Source organism: Kogia breviceps, chromosome 4 (genome assembly GCF_026419965.1).
Source record: "Kogia breviceps isolate mKogBre1 chromosome 4, mKogBre1 haplotype 1, whole genome shotgun sequence".
In the NCBI taxonomy this organism is placed as follows: Eukaryota; Metazoa; Chordata; class Mammalia; order Artiodactyla; family Physeteridae; genus Kogia; species Kogia breviceps.
Genome location: NC_081313.1, coordinates 30,096,646 through 30,117,147, shown reverse-complemented (window position 1 = coordinate 30,117,147; position 20,502 = coordinate 30,096,646). Strand labels below are relative to the sequence as shown.

Sequence of the window (20,502 nt, the reverse complement as noted above, 5' to 3'; positions counted from 1 at the left end):
GAGGTTGAGCATGTACAGGGTTTTTTTTAATAAGATTTTTTTGATGCAAATGGTGAGTGTGCATTTGAGAAACATTCTTAAATGTATCTTTGAGAAAGCCTTGGAGGTACTTGACTGGTCTGTAGTCTTCTAAAGTCAGCAGTCTATTTGCTAGAAGTTTGGTATTCATTCAGGTGATCAGGCCCAGGATATAAATAGTAATAAAATCTAAAATTATATTAATTAAAAAATTAAATTCTTATGCTGTCAGTCTACTTTTCTACCACGTTTTATACACAATATATAAAAATCTGCACTTGTGTATTTAACTTTTTCTGTGCTTGTGAAATATTTTTTCTGTTTTCTCTTTTTGTCCCAAATCTCCTAACTGACTACAAGATAAAGATGCTGCTTCTCAAGAAGTTGTTTCTGAATGTCATAAAAATCAGCAAATCATTTCTTCCTCATCAGGTGTGATTTCTCTCTTTTTTTTTCTGAGAACACCGTGACTAGTTAAAGATTTTGTCTGCATGATGGCTGAAACAGGAGTTACCAACCCCCATAAAAAAAAGCAGTTAAACCAATCAATTGATTTAATAGAGATAGAATGATAATTTAAGTATTTTCACTTTCCTTTTTTCTAGTTTTTTAAAAAATTTATTTACTTTATTCATTTATTTTTGGCTGCATGGGATCTTTGTTGCTGCATGCGGGCTTTCTCTAGTTGCAGCAAGCAGGGGCTACTCTTCGTTACAGTGTGTCGGGTTCTCATTGCGGCGGCTTCTCGTGTTGCAGAGCACAGGCTCTAGACACGTGGGCTTCAGTTGTTGTAGCACGTGGGCTCAGTAGTTGTGGCTTGTGGGCTCTAGAGCACAGGCTCAGCAGTTGTGGCACATGGGCTTAGTTGTTCCATAGCATGGGGGGATCTTCCTGGACCAGGGCTCGAACCAGTGTCCCCTGCATTGGCAGGTGAATTCTTAACCACTGTGCCACCAGGGAAGCCCTTTTTTTCTAGTTTTTTGGTTGTCATGTGGTTTAAATTCAAGCCTTGGTGCCAAGTTTCTAGTACTCAGTATTGCAACGAGTTATATTTTGCTTGTGAAATTTGAAAGTAATGTTCTATTAAAAATACAATGCTAGGAAATAAGATTAGAGTTGTAGGACAAAAGGCACAGAGTTAGACTGCTGACTTATTGTGACAGGCTTCTATATTGTTTTGAATAAGAAGCTAATGACTTTTGTAAAATTAAGATATTAAACATTTTAAGTGGTAAAATTTAGCTATGGTCTTTATATATACTAAGAACCACTGAATTGTACATTTTTCCTCTTTTTTTTTTTTTTTTTTTTTTTTCGGTACGCGGGCCTGTCACTGTTGTGGCTTCTCCCGTTGTGGAGCACAGGCCCCAGACGCACAGGCTCAGTGGCCATGGCTCACAGACCCATCCGCTCCGTGGCATGTGGGATCTTCCCGGACCGGGGCATGAACCCGTGTCCCCAGCATCAGCAGGCGGACTCTCAACCACTGCGTCACCAGGGAAGCCCAATTGTACATTTTTAAAGGAGGTGAATTACATCTCAATAAAACTGGTTAAACAAGTGAACAAACAACAAGAAACAGTGTTGAAAGTACAAAAAATAAATTAGTTATGATTAATTTCCTAAAGCCTGGTCTTATTGAAATTTTAAACAAGCAAAAATGACAAAAAAACTGAAAAATGAAATTATAGCATTTTCTTGGTATGACTTAGATATTTCATTATTCTTGTGAGTCATTCATATGAGAAAAGCAGTAGTCAATATGCATCAATTCTGAATTATTCTAGAGTAATTTGCCCTTAGAATAGAATAGAATTTGCTTTAATTTATTTATACCTATGAAACTTCTACTTAGATTTTCAACAAATATCCTTTTTTTTTTTTTTTTTGGTTGCCTTGGGTCTTCTTTGCTGCACGCAGGCTTTCTCTAGTTGCAGCGAGCAGGGGCTACTTTTTGTTGTGGTGTGCAGGCTTCTCACTGCGGTGGCTTCTCTTGTTGCAGAGCACGGGCCCTAGAGCACGCGGGTGTCAGTAGCTGCAGCGCATGGAGTCAGTAGTTGTGGCACGAAAGCTCTAGGGTGCGTGGGCTTCAGTAGTTGTGGTATGCATGCTCAGTAGTTGTGGCTCGCGGACTCTAGAGCACAAGCTCAGTAGTTGTGGTGCACGGGCTTGTTGCTCCGCACCATGTGGGATCTTCCCGGACCAGGGATTGAACCCGTGTCCCCTGCATTGGCAGGTGGATTCTTAACCACTGTGCCACCAGGGAAGTCCCTTCAACAAATGTCTTTGATGTTGTTTGTTGCTAACTTTTTCTTACCAAGTTAATGACATAGAGCTATTTACAGATATTTTTACTATCCTGATTTTTCTTATTTTTAGAACATGAATCTTTGAATGTTCCTCAACTTTTGGCACCAGACGTATATCTGAATCTCAGACTTTCCACTGAAATATCAGAGAAACCTCTGTCACCTTCAGCAAGTGAAACGGTACTAAATTTGGAAGTTTTAATAAAAAGTTTTAATAATACCTTTGTGCTAAATTTTATTATGGTCATCTGCATTATTCAGTTGTATAGGTGAAATGAGGCAAAAAATCTCATCTACGTAGATTTGTTGGAAAGGTCAAAAATTAGTTTAAAATTTAAATGTTGTGCCCCCAAATACTGTAAACTAAGACCATCACACATACTTCCTGCAGCTTGCCCTAAGTTAGGCTTATATAAGCTCTTCTTGCCTTGAGAATTAAACCTTTTTGGGGCAGGGGTAGGGTAGAGTGGCCATACTATAAGTAAAAGGAATGTAACCCTCTTTGATTTTGTGTGTTTTGGTTCAGATTGGACACACTTACATAAATGTGATTGACATTGAAGCTGATGATCTACACAAATTACCTGTTAGAGAAGAGCCTTCAGATGATAATAGTATCAAACAGCAAAGCGATCATCTAGAAGTCCCATCTTCTGCAGAATTACATTACATGGCAGCTTCAGTTACTAAAGCTCTTCCACTGTACAATTTTAAGAGTCAAGGTAATAATTTTTTCTACTTTTAAAATAAATTTAAAACATTTTGAAAAATTCTTTAAGATAGCATTGTTACCCCTACTTATGTCTCTTAGCTGTCCTCCAAATCCACTGTAATTATATTTCATTTATTTTTTAATAAACGTATTTATTTATTTATTTATTTATTTTTGGCTGTGTTGGGTCTTTGTTGCTACGTACGGACCTCCTCTAGTTGCAGCGAGTGGGAGAGACTCTTCGTTGCAGTGTGCGGGCCTCTCACTACAGTGGCCTCTCGTTGCGGAGCATGGGTTCCAGGCACTTGGGCCTCAGCAGTTGTGGCACGTGGGCTCAGTAGTTGTGGCTTGCAGGCTCTGAGCACTGGCTAAGTAGCTGTTGCACATGGGCTCAGTTGCTCTGCGGCATGTGGGAACTTCCTGGACCAGGGCTCGAGCCCATGTCCCCTGCATTGGCAGGCAGATTCTCAACCACTGTGCCACCAGGGAAGTCCAAATTCACTGTAATTTTAGATGTTTATGTTTACATTTAGAAATGTTCTATTAATCTTTTAAATACCTCGTTTATAAGTTTAGAATCAATCTTTTTATGCCTTTCATATTCTTGATAGAATATGGCAATTCCACCATGGATTTATTTTTTAAACCTGCAAAAGTGTCTCCAACCTGTCTGGATGGAAGAAGCTGGAGAGCAGGCATTCCAGAAGTGAAGGAGCCTTGCATCACCTCACCTCCACCATCAGACATACAGCAGGACAAAGGTGAATGCCCTAGATTTATAGCATAACTTTCCCCTTTCTCTGAATTACCCTTATATTAGAAATAAGCACTAAAACTTGCTCATTGCAGAGGAAACCAGAAAAAGGGGTTTTCCCTTGCTAAGGAGAGTAGGGGCAGATAGGTAAATGAGATAGAGTCATGGTTCCAAGCCGGGGACCCAGGGATATTGTGCAAGGAAACTACATGTCTTTTCTCAATTAATGAGGCTAAAAATAAATATCCTGTGGAATTTCATGAGTGTTTTGGTGTTAAAAAGGAATTCTCATATTTTAGAAGGTGGGAAGTTCTAGAATAGCACATAGAAAATACACAGGCTTGGTAGCCAATAGTACTTTGTTAGTAAAATATTCAGTTTTATAGTCATAAATCAGGTTGCATTATTATAAAATATTTGCAAGATTTAGAAGAATGTTTCTCCAAAACCTAAACTTATTACATGCTGCGAATCATTAGATTAATCTAGTATGTAATCAGACTTCCTGCAGCAGAGACCTAATGTCTCTTCTGGCTTCCACACCTGTTGGGAGGAATGGACCTAGCCTTGTGGTCATCAGCTGCTTGGGTGCAAAGTCCAGCACTGCCTTTTCATTGTGCATCAACAGCAGACTCTCAGGAGATGTGAGGAGCAGGGAAGGGATGGGTAGCAGGGAAACTTAAACTTAGGATGTGTTAGAGCATGTATGTTACAGCTGTGTATACAATAAGTGCCAGCATTTCAGATTTTGAAGGCTTTGCCCTCTCTCTCCCCTGCCATGGGACTGCTAGGTGCATGGGTAGTGGAGGGAGGATGTATGAAGCTGACAGTCTTTCAGGCTGGGGAAGTGTGTGGGGAAATGAAAAGACCTTGGCTTTTATCAGTAGATTCAAATAGAACAGACCTGGCTTTTCCCAGCCCTGTTACTTAATAGCTTGGAGACTTTTTGCAGGTAATTAACTTTATCTGATCCTCACTTGCATCTCTGTAGGATACAACCTCATAGGGTTGTCATGAGGGTTGCATCTAGCCAAATGCCTGTGACTACTTAAGTACCCTGTTAGTTTCCCTTCATTTTCACACCAACTTGACATTTGAAATTCTGACAAACTAGAATGGGACTGATCTCCCTGTGACCTCAGAATATCTTAGGACAGCATTTTAAAGGACTATAAGCTACAGGTTAATTTCCTCCATCAGTGAGATCAAGTCTATATTCAACCTTTTGGAAGATCCTTCTCTGGGGAGATCAGTCATGAAAATATGTCAGTGGACCTTTTTACTATTACTAAAGAGAACTTAAAAACGGCAATTTAAAAGGAAGAGTTTTATATTTTGAAATTAAATTCCATCATGGTATATACATAGTATACTTTAAAGACTCAGAATATAGTCACAGTAGAGTTGAGTGAGATTTGTCTTATAAGAAAAGGCTGGGAGAAGGGAGGGACAGGGTTCTTAGGTATTTAAAACAAAAGCAAAAGCCAAACAAACAATACATTTCTGTTTTAGTGAGACCTCACCATTTTGAATGACAGTAGCTTACTATTTTAGAAACCATCTCCAGTAGGAATACTATCAGTAACAGCAAGCAGAGCTTTGCTAGGGAGAGGGAGAGCATTGCAGGGTAAGTGGAACTCAGTATTTAAAATCACCTCCTAGGTGATCTTTTTTCAGTTAGTCAGTGAGAGTGGAACAGTTTCTCCATAGGAAGGGAAACTAGTTTCATTATGTATGTAGGCCATTCCAGATTTTGAGTATATCCATCTCTTTTTGCTGTATTTTCTACTTGAAGTCTGCACGCCAGATTCTTTCCTGCGTGAATAAGGGAGATACTGCAGGCTGCCAAGAAATAAGAAGGATAGGTGGCAAAGTACTGTAAGCGTCAAGCTAAAAAAAGGGTAGGGCCAAAACAGGTAGGGAAAGATTGTTGCCGTTGCCAATACTGGAATTTACCTTTATCTTCTCATGGGAAGCTTCTCCTTAGACTGGGACTGAAAATATAATCACTACTTAACATTTGTTTAGTAATTCACGGTTTTCAGAGTATTTTGTTAGCTAATTTGATCTTCACAAAACCTCTATGAGCTAGGTAGGACAGGCATCATAATCCTCATTTGACCAACTCTTTATTCACTCAACACTAAGTTAGGGACAATATATTGGGACTGAAGAAGAGAATAATACCAGGCTCTGTGTCCTTGGGCTCATATACAGGGGGAAGGAAGGCAGGGAAGTAAAGAGATGATTATGATACAGCATGGTAAGTGCAGTTACAGTGATAAGGATGAGACTGTTGGGAAATGTATCATCTAATCCATATCTGGGGGGGATTGGGGCTATTTAGGTGAGAGCCACCTAAATGGAATCTTAAAAGTAGGATCTAGCGAGGGAAAGGTGCATACAGATGGAGAGAATAGGTTGTGCAATGACTCAGAGGTTTGATGGAGCTTGCAGAGTTTGAGAAAATTAAAGTTCGGTGTGCTTGGAATTCTTGTTTTTTAAAGAAATAGCGAGAAGTGAGCTGGATGGGTAGACCAAGGAAAGACAATGCCATTGTCTCTCATACAGAGACCTTTGAACTTTTAAGGTGAAGGCATTAGAGAAATGCTGAAGGATTTCAGGTGGAAAAGGAAAAATACCAGATTTGTGTTTTAAAAGATCTCTCTAGGGCCTGTGTGGAAGTTGGGCTAGAGAGAAGTAAAATAAGTTAGAGATAAGGATACTGTTTGGGGTCCATTGGTTGTGAAAGCTTCAGCTAAGCACTGGTAGTAGGAATGAGGAGATGATTGGTACGTGGATCCTCAATATTTGGTGTCATGTTGGAACTGAAGGAGGGAAGAAACTCGAATGTGTCTCAGGCCTCTGGCTTGGGAAACTGGGTGAATGATAGTGCTACTCCCTGAGCTGGGGAATCAGGGGGAAGGAGCAAGGTGAAAGGGCTGAAGTGATGAGTTTGGTTTGGTATGCTTTGGGGACAACCTAACTGAGATGACCAGGATACAGATGGATTTAAGGGCTGGAGCTCAGAAAGTGCCATTTGGATGTGAGAGTCAGCAGTGCATCTGAGACCTCACCCAGAGAGGGTGGATGGAGTGAGAAGAGACGTGAGCTGAGACTGGCGCCCTGGAAATACTGAAGGGTAAAAGGAGTGGGTGGCAGAAGGGAAGACCAAGACGACAACTGAGAAGGGAGAGCGAGATAGGGAGGAGAAGACCCAGAAGCCAAAAGTGTTTCAAATTTGGGACAACAATCAGTTGGGCTATATGTATATGTATAACTGATTCACTTTGTTGTAAAGCAGAAACTAACACACCATTGTAAAGCAGTTATACTCCAATAAAGATGTTTTTTTTAAAAAAAGAATCAGTTGGGCTTAAGAGTAGAGTCAGGGCTTCCCTGGTGGCGCAGTGGTTGAGAATCCGCCTTCCGATGCAGGGGACGCGGGTTCGTGCCCCGGTCCGGGAAGATCCCGCATGCCGCGGAGCTGCTGGGCCCGTGAGCCATGGCCGCTGAGCCTGTGCGTCCGGAGCCTGTGCTCCGCAACGGGAGAGGCCACAACAGTGAGAGGTCCGTGTACCACAAAAACCAAAAAAAAAAAAAAAAAAAAAAAAAAAAAAAAAAGAGTAGAGTCAGTCATTGGCTTTGATACAGGTCTTGGGAGGTTTAATGTTTGCCTAAGAGCCCACATAGAAGCAGTAATGGCCAACATTGGACCTAGGTTTTACTGTGTGACATTGTTGGTTTTCAAGTAGAGTTTTAAAAACTCATAAAAGGGCTTCCCTGGTGGCGCAGTGGTTGAGAATCCGCCTGCCGATGCAGGGGACGCGGGTTCATGCCCCGGTCCGGGAAGATCCCACATGCCGCGGAGCGGCTGGGCCCGTGAGCCATGGCCGCTGAGCCTGCTCGTCCGGAGCCTGTGCTCCGCAATGGGAGAGGCCACAACAGTGAGAGGCCCGCGTAGGCCCGCGTAGCACAAAAAAAACAAAACAAAACCAAAACCCTCATAAAAGTAGTAAGGTTGCTTTTTGATGAAGTGTATTTTTGTAGCAGAAGATAAAAGTAACATTCAAATTGCATTATATATGGAACTTTGTGGTAATGGTAACACTGTTATGTATTCTTATCTCACAACAAAGACAAATCTCAGAAGTCAAGAAGCTGAAACGGTATTTCTAAGTATATTAAGTTAAAACTGATTTGGAAGGGAATGTTATATTGACTTAAAATGAGGTCTTCAAAAATTCAGATCATCAGCATCTACTTCTGTTTTAATTGCAGTCAATTCTGATGTTACCTTTATTAATATTTAGATACTCCGAAGCCAGATCTTCGATTCAAGGAACCAAGCTCAAAGTCAGATGCCGCAGATTACCTGCTGTGGGAACTACTACAGGATGTCTCTGCCAATCATCCTGCGCCAAGCTCTGCAGCTCGCCGGCTAGAGCATCTCACTTCAAAGCTTCAGAGAATTGATGAACAGCTATTAGCAATACAGAACATTGCTGAAAACATAGAGCAGAATTACCGGAGACACATCATGCTAGAACAACATTGTATTAAGGTAGGCTGTCTTTATTTTAGTTTTTTGTTTGTTTCCTACTTGTTAAATTTGTAGTGTGATATAATTTTAGACTCTTGATTTTTCAAAATAATTGGAAATTTGGTTTCTTTAGCCTAGGGTTTCTCAACCTCAGCATTGTTGACATTTGGGCCAGATATTTCTTTGTTGTGGGAGTTTGTCCCATGCATTGTAAGATAATTAGTAGCATCCCTGGTCTTGACCCACTAGCTGTCAGTAGCATTCCCCTCAGCTATAATAATTAAAAATGTCTCCAGGCATTGCCAAATGTGCCCTGGGGGACAAAATCACTCCCAGTTGAGAATCACTTAAATGTTAAGCTTTTAAGAAGTGAACTCTTGCTTCCTACCAGGAAAGTAAATATATGAATTACAAAACCAGAATGTGGTTTTGCTCATAACTGAGCATCATTTTCTTCGGCAAGATTTTTATAACTTTACAAACGTTGTTCTTATATTTTAAATTCTGTTTCTTTCAGATATTTTATACAATGGGATTACTTTAGAAGTTTTCTGTATCTTTAAAAAGTATTCAGAATAAAGAGATTAATGTTTATGATATTGGTATATCATGGTAGACCAATAGAAAGGAAGTCTCAAACGTTAATTACTTACTTTGCACAAACATCCTGTCTTTTTTTTTTAGAAAATAAAATGTATATAAAATAAAGGTTAATGAACAAATGGTAAAAATATTTTGAATGTGTTAAAGCCTTATATTGAGAAATGCAAATTGGTTTGCACGAAAAGAATTCCATCAGTGACATGTCTAACAAATATTCCAGGTTGCTAAGATGGTGATATTTTAAAAGATAAATTTATTAGGTTTATAGCATTTCTTTAATCCAAACATTTAACAATTAAAAGGTTAAGGTTAAACATATGTGAAACTATACTGAAAAAAATATATCAAGTAGGACTACTGTTTTTTTTTTTTTTAATTTTTATTGGAGTGTAGTTGATTTGCAATGTTGTGTTAGTTTCAGGACTACTATTAAGTAATGACATTATGGTGTTTCATTAGTTTTCCTTTTTGTTTTTAATCCAGGTTTAGATCTGTTACATCCAAATTAATGTTGAGTGTCAGAGTTGTCCTTGGAAGTCCATATTCCAAGGAATCACTTTCAAAATCCCTTATCTTGTAGTTTATTAAGCGTATCTAAAGCCAGATATGTTACTTACACCTGAATCTAGTCTTGTTCCTGGCTTGTTCACTCTCTCCAGAGCCCATGAATCATTCGTTTCTTTAACAAACATTTATCAACCTTCTACCACATGCTAGGCCCTGTGCTAAGTTCTGGGAATAGGAAAGTAAATAAGGCATAGTCCCTACTCTCAAGGAGCTTAGAATCTAATAAAAGAAGATAGATGTATACACCAAAAATACATGTGAACAGGTTGCTGTAAGGACACACAGGTACATATGTGACTGTATAGGTAAGTGAAGCTATGGCACCAGAGAAGGCTTCGTAGAGGTGATTCTTGAACTGATAATGAATTGATATTCATCAGTTTGATGAGCAAGGGGTGATGAAAACATCGTGAGCAAAAGCAGAATGGCATAGAGTATTTAGGGAACTATATAAATGTTAGCGGAAGGTAGCAAGTTGATGGGACTGGGCTTTAAGTTGCCTGGCAGGAGAGGTAGGTAGGGCAGATAGGGAAGGATGGCAAGTGTTGTTTGCCGTGCCAAGAGAGTAGGATTTTATTCTATAAGCAGGCAATAGGGAGCCACTGAAGAATTTTAAGCCCTGAAATGATATGATCAGACACTCTGGCAGCCATGTGGTGAGTAGAATGGAGAGGAAAAGACTAGGAACAGGGAGATTGGTTGGGTCACAGTAGTTCTAGGCTAGCTGTTTGTTAGAATCAACTTGGGAACTTTTCAGAAGTGCAAACTCATGGGCCCCATACCTATGAAATTCTGATTTTAGGTAGGTCTGGGTTAGAGCCCAGGAATCTGTATTATTAACAAGTTTCATAAATGATTCTTAATCAGTTAGCTCTATATCAGGTCTATTGATTGGTGTTTGGGATCTGGTGAATAGTACCAAGCCAAGAAATAATAATAACCTGAACTTTGGCACTGGGGATGGAGGGAGGATGTAGCAGGATTCGGAGGTTGAGCGGCTGTGGCAAGGTGAAGAATAATGCAGAGATTCACAGTAGAGTCCAGATTTCCAGCCTGGGTGAATGTTGGAGTCATTTTCTAAACTAGGGTAGAGGAAGTGTATGTCTTTTGGGAGGGGAGTAAGACAGAGATTTCAGTGAGGGCCATGTGAAATTTGAGGTGCTGTGAGATTAGTAGGCATTTGGACATCTATTGATACTTCTGGAGCTCAAGAGCTAGATCCGGGGTGATTGTACAGATTTTAGAGTTATCAGTTAGGAGAAAGTTCAAATTATAATAGTGAGGGCACTCACCCAGAGAGAGCATATTGAGTAAGGAAAAAGTGGGTTAAGGTCAGAATTCTGTGGGTACACTAACTTTTAAGGATGGGGATTCAACAACAAAGCTTAAGAAGGAACAATCTGAGGGAAGGAAGAGGCTCAGGAGAAAGCAAGCCAGAGGAGGAATTTCAAGAATTTCCACAGATCTGGGTCATTAGATAAAAGGACAGCTGTGCATGTCAAGATCACTTGGTATGCTTTTTCAAAATACACGTGCCAGCCCTATTGAAAGGGGTGGGGTGGAGAGAGAGGAAGGGGAGTGACTTTGCAAGGAGGAGGGCGTAGGTCACACACTTGTATTTTTTGAAAGTTCCCGCAAATTCTGATACAGGTCCCCTCAGCCCAAGCCTTTCCAAACTGGAAGGTAGGAATTATGTCTTTTGCTTGGTGCATGGCAGGCAATTGATAACTTTATTTAATGGCTGTCTTTGTGCTCTCATTTTTAGATTCTGACAGAAATAAAATCATGTTCATATAATAAAGACTTACTAATGGAACAGTTATTAGTAATTGTAGCACAAGCTTGGGAGACAATTTCAAAAGAAGAGTTTTAGAAATGGTTGATCAAACTCTGTATTCTTCCGAGGTGACTACTTTGAAGGAAATAGAATTGATTTAAATGAAAGGTTTGGCATATTGGCTTAAAATGTTCTCACCCTATTATAATGCACACATAAATACAAAGATTTTGACTTGCCCATTTTAGTTTAAGAAAACAGCTTGTAGGTCTGGAAGAGGCTGAGGGACACCGTGGACACACCGACTACATGCCTTAAAGATACAGGTTCAAGTCCATGTTCTGGATTTGCAAGTCACTGAATTTCTCTGGGCCTTATTCCCTCATCTTTAAAATAAAAGGTTTTGTTTTCTTCAGATAAATACCCAAAAGTGGAATTGCTAGATTGTATAGTAGATCTATTTTATTTTTTTTGAAGAACTCTGTACTGTTTTCCATAGTGGCTACACTAATTTACATTCCCACCAGCAGTGCACAAGGGTTCCCTTTTCTCCACATCCTTGTCAATGCTTGTCTCTTTGATAATAGCCATTCTCTCTGGCATGAGGTGATATCTCATTGTGGTTTTTTTTTTTTTTTTTTTTTTTTGTGGTACGCGGGTCTCTCACTGTTGTGGCCTCTCCCGTTGCCGAGTGTAGGCTCCAGACGCGCAGGCTCAGTGGCCGTGGCTCACGGGCCCAGCCGCTCCGCAGCATGTGAGATCTTCCCAGACGGGGGCACGAACCTGTGTCCCCTGCATCGGCCGGTGGACTCTCAACCACTGCGCCACCAGGGAAGCCCTCATTGTGGTTTTGATTTGCATTTCCTTGATGATTAGTGATGTTGAGCATCTTTTCATGTGCCTGTTGAGCATCTTTTCATGTGCCTCTTGGCCATCTCTATTTTGTCTTTGAAAAAATGTCTGTTCATGTCCTCTGCCCATTTTTAAGTTGGATTGTTTGTTTTTTTGATATTGAGTTGTATGAGTTCTTTAAATAATTTAGATATTAATCCCTTATTGGAGATAGTATTTGCAAATATTTTCTCCCAGTCTGTAGGTTGCCTTTCCGTTTCATTGTTGGTTTCCTTCGCTGTGCAAAAGCTTTTTAGTTTGATGTAGTCTCTGTTTATTTTTGCTTTCTTGCACTTGCCTGGGGAGACAGATCCAAAAAATATATCGCTAAGACCAATGTCAAAGAGCATACTGCCTGTTTTCTTCTAGGAGTTTTATGATTTCAGGTCTTATATTTAAGTCTTTAATCCAGTTTGAGTTTATTTTTGTGTATGGTGTAAGAAACTGGTCTATGAAAATGGTTTCATTCTTTTAAATGTAGCTGTCCAGTTTTCCCAACATCATTTGTTGAAGAGACTGTCTAAAACACAAAACAAATAAACATATAAAACAGAAACAAACTCATAGATACAGAGAACAAACCAGTGGTTGCCAGAGGGGAGGTGGATGGGAGATGGGCGGAATAGGTAAAGGGGATTAAGAGGTACAAACTACCATTTATTTAAAAAAAAATAAGTCATGGTGATGTAATGTACAGCACAAGGAAAATAGTCAATAATATTGTATAACTTTGTATGGTGTGTAGTATATAAAAATATTGAATTACTGTGTTAGACACCTGAAACTAATATAACATTGTAAGTCAACTATACTTCAATAAAAAGTAAATAAAAGAAAGGTGAACTATGTAAAAAAAAGAAAAGCTTTGTCTAGATGGTAGTTATCATTCCTCCCCATTCTAAAATTTATGATGCAATTTTCCTGAACCTCTTAAAAGGTTAAATCGGTTAAGATACAAAATAAGTAAAAATTTACTCCTCTTCATCAGTTCTCACCATTTAGCTCATATTGGATTTAATCCTATTCTTTCATTTGTTGCATTAATACAAATGTGTAAAACCTACATAAAATCGTTTATGATGTTTTGAAATTATCAAACCATAAAATTTATAGCAGTTATTTTGTTGTGTATGTTTTTCTACAGGTTGAACCTGTAGATCACATTGAGCTGTCTTCTGGCCCCGAATCTGAAAAAACATTGCCTTCAAAACCCATTCACATTCCTGAAGAAGGTTTGTGAGGGGTCGGGGGTGGGATTGAAGCCTTTCTTTGAAAGAATAAGTATTTCTTTTTGGTGTGCCAGAACTGGGAATAGTTTTCTTATGGGAGCTGAAGCCATCCATCCCCTCATTTTTAGATGAGGGCTCCCACCTCAGACCAGTGTTTTTTCCGAGAAGCCCGATGCTATACCCTCCCCTGGCGTTTGTACCAGAGGTGGACACTGTGGGCTGGACCTTAGTTTCTGTCACTCCACATCCATGGCCACACACTGCTGAGGGTCGCACAGAGCTTTGTGCTGAGGTGCTTGTTTGTCTGTGGTCATCAGCTGAGCTAGAATTTGAGGTTCAGGTTAAATGACGTGGCAATAGTGAAGTAATTAAGTTTTTTCATTTCTTATTGAATGAGTGTAATTAGGGTATTTAAATAAATTTCTACTGTATAGTTGTTTACATCTACATTCTCTCATTGAGTCTTATCAGCAGTTTAATGCATTTTGCCAAAAAACAGGTTTTAGTTCATTGATGCTCTCTATTGTTTCTTAATTTTCTTTTTCATAAATTTCTACTCTCAGCTTTATTATTTTTTCTGCTTTTGGGGCCTTACCTTGTTGGATTTTTCCTAACTTCATTCTTTCTTTTTTTCTTTTTTCTAATAAATGCATTTGAGGCTGAACATGTTTCTGAAAGGACCCAGATAAGAGTGTTGATATGTTACATCTTTTGGTGGTGTTCAGATTGAAATAGTTAGCAGTTTATATTAAGGTTTCTTCTTTAGCTCATAAAAGGAGTTTTTAGCTTCCAAATATTATGGAGCTTGGGCTATATTTTTGTAATTTATTTCCATTTTCATTGTATTGTGCTTAGATGAGTGTATAATAATGTCATTCTTAGATATTTGTTAAAATTTCCCTCAGTATATACAGTCAGTTTTTGTAAATATTCTATGTTTATTTCAAAAGAATAAGCGTTTTATGTTGGTTTATGTATATACACACATACATCTCCTACATAAAATCCTACATAAAATTTCATATGTGGGGACTTCCCTGATGGTCCAGTTGTTAAGACTCTGCACTCCCAATGCAGGGGGCCCGGGTTCAATCCCTGGTCAGGGAACTAGATCCCGCATGCTGCAACTAAGAGCGCACATGCTGCAACTAAAGATCCTACATGTCGCAACTAAAGATCTTGCATGCCTCAACGAAGATCCCACACGTGGCAACAAATACACAGCTAAGACCCAGCACAGCCAAACAAATAAATAAATCAATTCATATATGTAGTCACACACACATATGTAATAGTCAGACTTCTGAATTATACTGTTCAGAAGGGTGCATTAAAAATTACCCACAATGATTGTGGAATTATTTATTTCTCTTTATAATTCTGTTAAATGTTTCTTTATGTAGTTGAGGCTATGCTATAAAATGAATACAGTTCATGATGATTATTTTTGTTGTATTTTGTCCCTTTTATCATTAATGACTCTCTTTATTCCCAGTAATGCTTTTTAGACTCAAAAGTCAATTTTGTCTAATATTAATATGTCCATTCCTGCTTTCTTTTGCCTGGTATATCTTTTTTAGTACTTTTTATTTTTAAAAAAATTTTAATGGAAAATTTCAAGCATATTTCAGTAGCAGTCAGAATAGTATAACTGACCTTCATGTACCCAACAATCACCTTTAACAATTTATAAACTCATGACCAATCCTGTTTAATGTATCCCACCCACTCTTCCTACCTTTTCCTGAATTATTTTAAAGCAAATTCCAGACAGCACATTATTTTATCCATAAATATTTTATATGTATCTCTAAAAGATAAGGTCTCCTTTTAAAAAATAATAGTATTGTCATTTCTTTTTTAAAAAGTATTGATACTGTCATGTATCTAATTAGTGTTCAACTATTGCCAGTTGCCTCATTTAAAAAAATAGTTTATTTGGTCTAGTTGGAGTCCAGATAAGGTCTATACATGGCAGTTGGTTGATGGCTTAAAAGTTTCCTTTAACTTCTGTGTTACTCCTTTATCTCTCTTTTTCCCTTCTAGTTTATTTGTTGAAGAAACCTCGTTGTTTGTCCTTGAGTATTTTTTGGAGTCTGTAATTTGCTAATTGAATCTCTGTGGTGTCATTTAACATGTTCCTCTGTTCCCTGTATTTCCTGTACATTAGACATCCCTTTACTTTCAAGCTGAGTGATTATGTTGTAGCTGTGTCCAGCATATAGCTAGATTTCATTCTTTTAAATAATTACATAATTTGTGTTTTAATCATCATGTATAATCAGTTTCCATTTATTGTGATTACTGATATATTTGTGCTTATTTCTGTTATCTTATTTTGTGCTTCCTATTTACTCCATATTTTTTCTTTACTTTCTGTCCTTTCTTTCCTTCTCTTGTATTGAGTTTTCTGTATTCTCTCTTTCCCTATTTGTTTAGAAATTATATATTCTATTTTTAATCTCTTAGTGATTATTCTTCAGTTTTCAACATTCAGAGTTGAGTGTTGAGATGAATGTATTTACCTCCCAAACAATATAAGGACTTTAGACTTTTAACACTGATATGCCTTTTCACATTTTCTCTGATAATGTTTTCTAGTATTTTTGTTCTACCTTGTTTTTAACCCACCCACTTAGTCTCCTTTGTCTTGTATTTTTGCTGTTGTTGTTGTTAAACTTTTTTTTTTGTTTATAATTTATTTATTTTTGGCTAGGTTGGGTCTTTGTTGCTGTGCCCGGGCTTTCTCTAGTTGTGGCGAGCAGGGGCTACTCTTTGTTGCTGTGTGCAGGCTTCTCATTGTGGTGGCTTCTCTTCTTGCAGAGCATAGGCTCTAGGCATGCAGGCTTCAGTAGTTGTGGCTTGCAGGCTCAGTAGTTGTGGCTTGTGGGCTCTAGAGCACAGGCTCAGTAGTTGTGGCAACAGGCTTAGTTGCTCTGTGGCATGTGGGATCTTCCCAGACCAGGGCTCGAACCCATGTCCCTTGCATTGGCAGTTGGATTCTTAACCACTTCACTGTCTTGTACTTTTTAAGTAAATACTAATTTGAATTTATCAGCATGTTTGCCAGTTTCTTTCCCCTCAGTTGCTTCTCTTTAAAAAAAAGTTGTAAATTGAATAGTGTACATATGTAAACAATAAATATATGAAACCACAACACAAGTTTCATCAAATAATACTTGTCCTTATTGCCTGAGATGCACTCTGGCATTTTCTATTCTGTGCTATTATTGCTTCTTGCATCCACTTCTTCGAGGATTGTTCTCTTCTTCCTTCCTTTATTAGTTCTTTCAACTAGAGTCCGTTAGTAGCAAATTCTCCCAGTCTTTGAAAATAGTTTTAGTTTTACTACAATTTGTGAGTGATGGCTTATAGCCAAGTACAGAATTCTAGGTTGATGCTTATTTTACCTCAGCATTTTAAAGATATTATTCCATTTTCCACTGACATCTCTAATTGCTGAGTTTATAATACCGATGCGCTGTCTGTCTAATTGCTGGGTTTTTTTAATCTCTGATTCCTTTTAAGATTTTCCTCTTTATGTTTGGTTTTTTTTGCATTTTTGATACATTTTGTCTAGGTGTATATTTCTTTTTATTTATACTATATGGGAGTAGGAATGATTCTTTTATCTTTTTAATAGATCCTTATTGGAGTATAATTGCTTCACAGTACTGTGTTAGTTTCTGTTGTACACCAAAGCGAATCAGCCATATGCATACATATGTCCCCATATCCCCTCACTCTTGAACCTCCCTTGCATCCTCCCTATCCCACCCCTCTAGGTCATTGCAAAGCACCGAGCTGATCTCCCTGTGCTATGCTGCTGCTTCCCACTAGCTAACTATTTTACATTCGGTAGTGTATATATGTCGATGCTACTCTCACTTTGCCCAACTCCCCCCACCCACCATGTGTCCTCAAGTCCATTCTCTATGTCTACATCTTTATTCCTGCCCTGAAACTAGGTTCATCAGTACCATTTTTTTTTTAGATTCCATATATATATGCATTAAAATACGGTATTTGTTTTTCTCTTTCTGACATACTTCACTTTGTATGACAGACTCTAGGTCCATCCACCTTACTACAAATAACTCAATTTTGTTTCTGTTTATGGCTGAATAATGTTCCATTGTATATATGTGCCACATCTTCTTTATCCATTCATCTGTGGATGGACCTTTAGGTTGGTTCCATGTCCTAGCTATTGTGAATAGTGCTGCATTGAACATTGTGGTACATGTCTCTTTTTTAATTATGGTATTTTCAAGGTATATGCCCAGTAGTGAGATTGCTGGGTCATATGGTAGTTCTATTTTTAGTTTTTTAAGGACCCTCCATACTGTTTTCCATAGTGGTTGTATCAATTTACATTCCCACCAACAGTGCAGGAGGGTTCCCTTTTCACCACACCCTTTCCAGCATTTATTGTTTCTAGACTTTTTGATAATAGCCATTCTGACAGGCATGAGGTGATACCTCATTGTAGTTTTGATTTGCATTTCTCTAATAATTAATGATGTTGAGAATCTTTCCATGTGCCTCTTGGCTATCTCTATGTCTTTCTTGGTGAAATGTCTATTTAGGTCTTTTGCCCATTTTTTATTTAGATTGTTTCTTTTTTTGGTATTGATCTCCATGAGCTGTTTGTATATTTTGGAGATTAATCCTTTTTCTGTTGTTTCATTTGCAAATATTTTCTCCCATTCTGAGGGTTGTTTTTTGTCTTGTTTATGGTTTCCTTTGCTGTGCAAAAGCTTTTAAGCTTAATTAGGTCCCATTTGTTTTTTATTTTGTTTGTTTTTATTTCTGTTACTCTAAGAGGTGGGTCAAAAAAATCATGCTGTGGTTTATGTCAAAGAGTGTTTTTCCTATGTTTTCCTCTAAGAGTTTTATAGTGTCTGGTCTTACATTTAGATCTTTAATCCATTTGGAGTTTATTGTGTATGGTGTTAGGGAGTATTCTAATATCATTCTTTTACATGTAGCTGTCCAGTTTTCCCAGTGCCACTTATTGAAGAGGCTGACCTTTCTCCATTGTATTTTCTTGCCTCCGTTGTCGTAAATTAGGTGACCATATGTGCATTGGTTTATCTCTGGGCATTCTATCCTGTACCATTGATCTGTATTTCTTTTTTTGTGCCAGTACCATACTGTCTTGATTACTGTAGCTTTGTGGTATAGTTTGAAGTCAGGGAGCCTGATTCCTCCAACTCCATTTTTCTTTCTCAAGATTGCTTTGACTATTTGGGGTCTTTTGTGTTTCCATACGAATTGTAAAATTTTTTGTTCTATTTCTGTGAAGAATGCCATTGGCAGTTTGATAGGGATTGCATTGAATCTGTAGATTTCTTTAGGTAGTATAGTCATTTTCACAATATTGATTCTTCCAATTCAAGAACATGGTATATCCCTCCATCTATTTATTTCGTCTTTGATTTCTTTCATCAGTGTTCCATAGTTTTCTGAGTACAAGTCTTTCACCTCCTTAGGCAGGTTTATTCCTAGATATTTCATTCTTTTTGATGTGATAGTAAATGTGATTGTTTCCTTAATTTCTCTTTCTGATTTTTCGTTGTTGGTGTATAGGAATGCCAGAGATTTCTGTGCATTAATGTTGTATCCTGCAACCTTACCAAATTCATTGATTAGTTCTAGTAGTTTTCTGGTGGCATCTTTAGGATTTTCTGTGTGTAGTATCACGTCATCCACAAACAATGACAGTTTTACTTCTTTTCCAATTAGTATTCCCCTTATTTCTTTTTCTTCTCTGATTGCCGTAGCTAGGACTTCCAAAACTATATTGAAAAAAAGTGGTGAGAGGGGAAATCCTTGTTTTGTTCCTGATCTTAGTGGAAATGCCTTCAGTTTTTCACCATTGAGTATGATGTTTGCTGTGGGTTTGTCATATATGGCCTTTATTATGTTGAGGTAGGTTCCCCCAGTGCCCACTTTCTGGAGAGTTTTTATCATAAATGGGTGTTGAATTTTGTCAAAAGCTTTTTCTGCATCTATTGAGATGATCTTATGGTTTTTATTCCTTAATTTGTTAATGTGGTGTTATCACATTGATTGACTTGCATATATTGCAGAATCCTTATATCCCTGGGATAAATCCCACTTGATCATGGTGTATGATCCTTTTAATGTGCTGTTGGATTCTGTTTACTAGTGTTTTGTTCAGGATTTTTGCATCTATGTTCATCAGTGGTATTGGTCTATAATTTTCTTATTTTGTGATATCTTTTTCTGGTTTTGGTATCAGGGTGTTGGTGGCTTCATAGAATGAATTTGGGAGTGTTTCTTCCTCTGCAATTTTTTGCAAGAGTTTGAGAAGGATTGGTGTTAACTCTTCTGTAAATGTTTGATAGAATTTGCCTGTGAAGCCATCTGGTCCTGGACTTTTGTTTGTTGGAAGATTTTAAATTACGGTTTCAATTTTATTACTTATGATAGGTCCATTTATATTTTCTAATTCTTCCTGGTTCAGCCTTGGAAAATTGTAGCTTTCCAAGAATTTGTCCATTTCTTCATGATTGTCCATTTTATTGACATACAGTTGTTTTTGGTAGTCTCTTATATTCCTTTGTATTTCTGAGGTGTCTGTTGTGATTTCTCCTTTTTAATTTCTAATTTTATCCATTTGCGTCCTCTCCCTTTTTTTCTTGATGAGTCTGGATAAGGGTTTATCAATTTTGTTTATCTTCTCAGAGAAGCAGCTTTTAGTTTTATTGATCTTTACTGTTGTTTTCTTTGTTTCTGTTTCATTTATTTCTGCTCTGATTTTTATGATTTCTTTCCTTCTACTGACTTTGGGTTTTCTTTGTTCTTCTTTCTCTAGTTGTTTCAAGTGTAGGGTTAGATTGTTCATTTGAGATTCTTCTTGTTTCTTGAGGTGAGATTGAATTGCTATAAACTTCCCTCTTGGAACTGCTTTTGTTGCCTTCCATTGGTTTTTGGATCATCATGTTTTCATTGTCATTTGTTTCTATGCACTTTTTAATTTCTTCATTGTTTTCTTCAGTGATTTCTTGGTTATTTAGTAGTGTGCTCTTTAGGCTCCATATATTTGTGTTTTTTACAGTTTTTTTTCCTG

At 37.9% G+C, this 20,502-nt stretch overlaps 1 protein-coding gene across 1 annotated transcript in view; it reads left to right on the top strand.

Annotated features, from left to right (window-relative positions):
- CPLANE1 (ciliogenesis and planar polarity effector complex subunit 1) overlaps positions 1-20,502 on the top strand; it is a 134,071-nt gene that overhangs the window by 71,928 nt on the left and 41,641 nt on the right. Inside the window, exons 40-45 of the mRNA XM_067030886.1 lie at positions 379-450; positions 2,398-2,507; positions 2,854-3,049; positions 3,651-3,800; positions 8,107-8,357; positions 13,319-13,406. Of these exons, the coding sequence (XP_066886987.1) occupies positions 379-450; positions 2,398-2,507; positions 2,854-3,049; positions 3,651-3,800; positions 8,107-8,357; positions 13,319-13,406 (867 nt within the window). The remainder of the gene's footprint in view (positions 1-378; positions 451-2,397; positions 2,508-2,853; positions 3,050-3,650; positions 3,801-8,106; positions 8,358-13,318; positions 13,407-20,502) is intronic.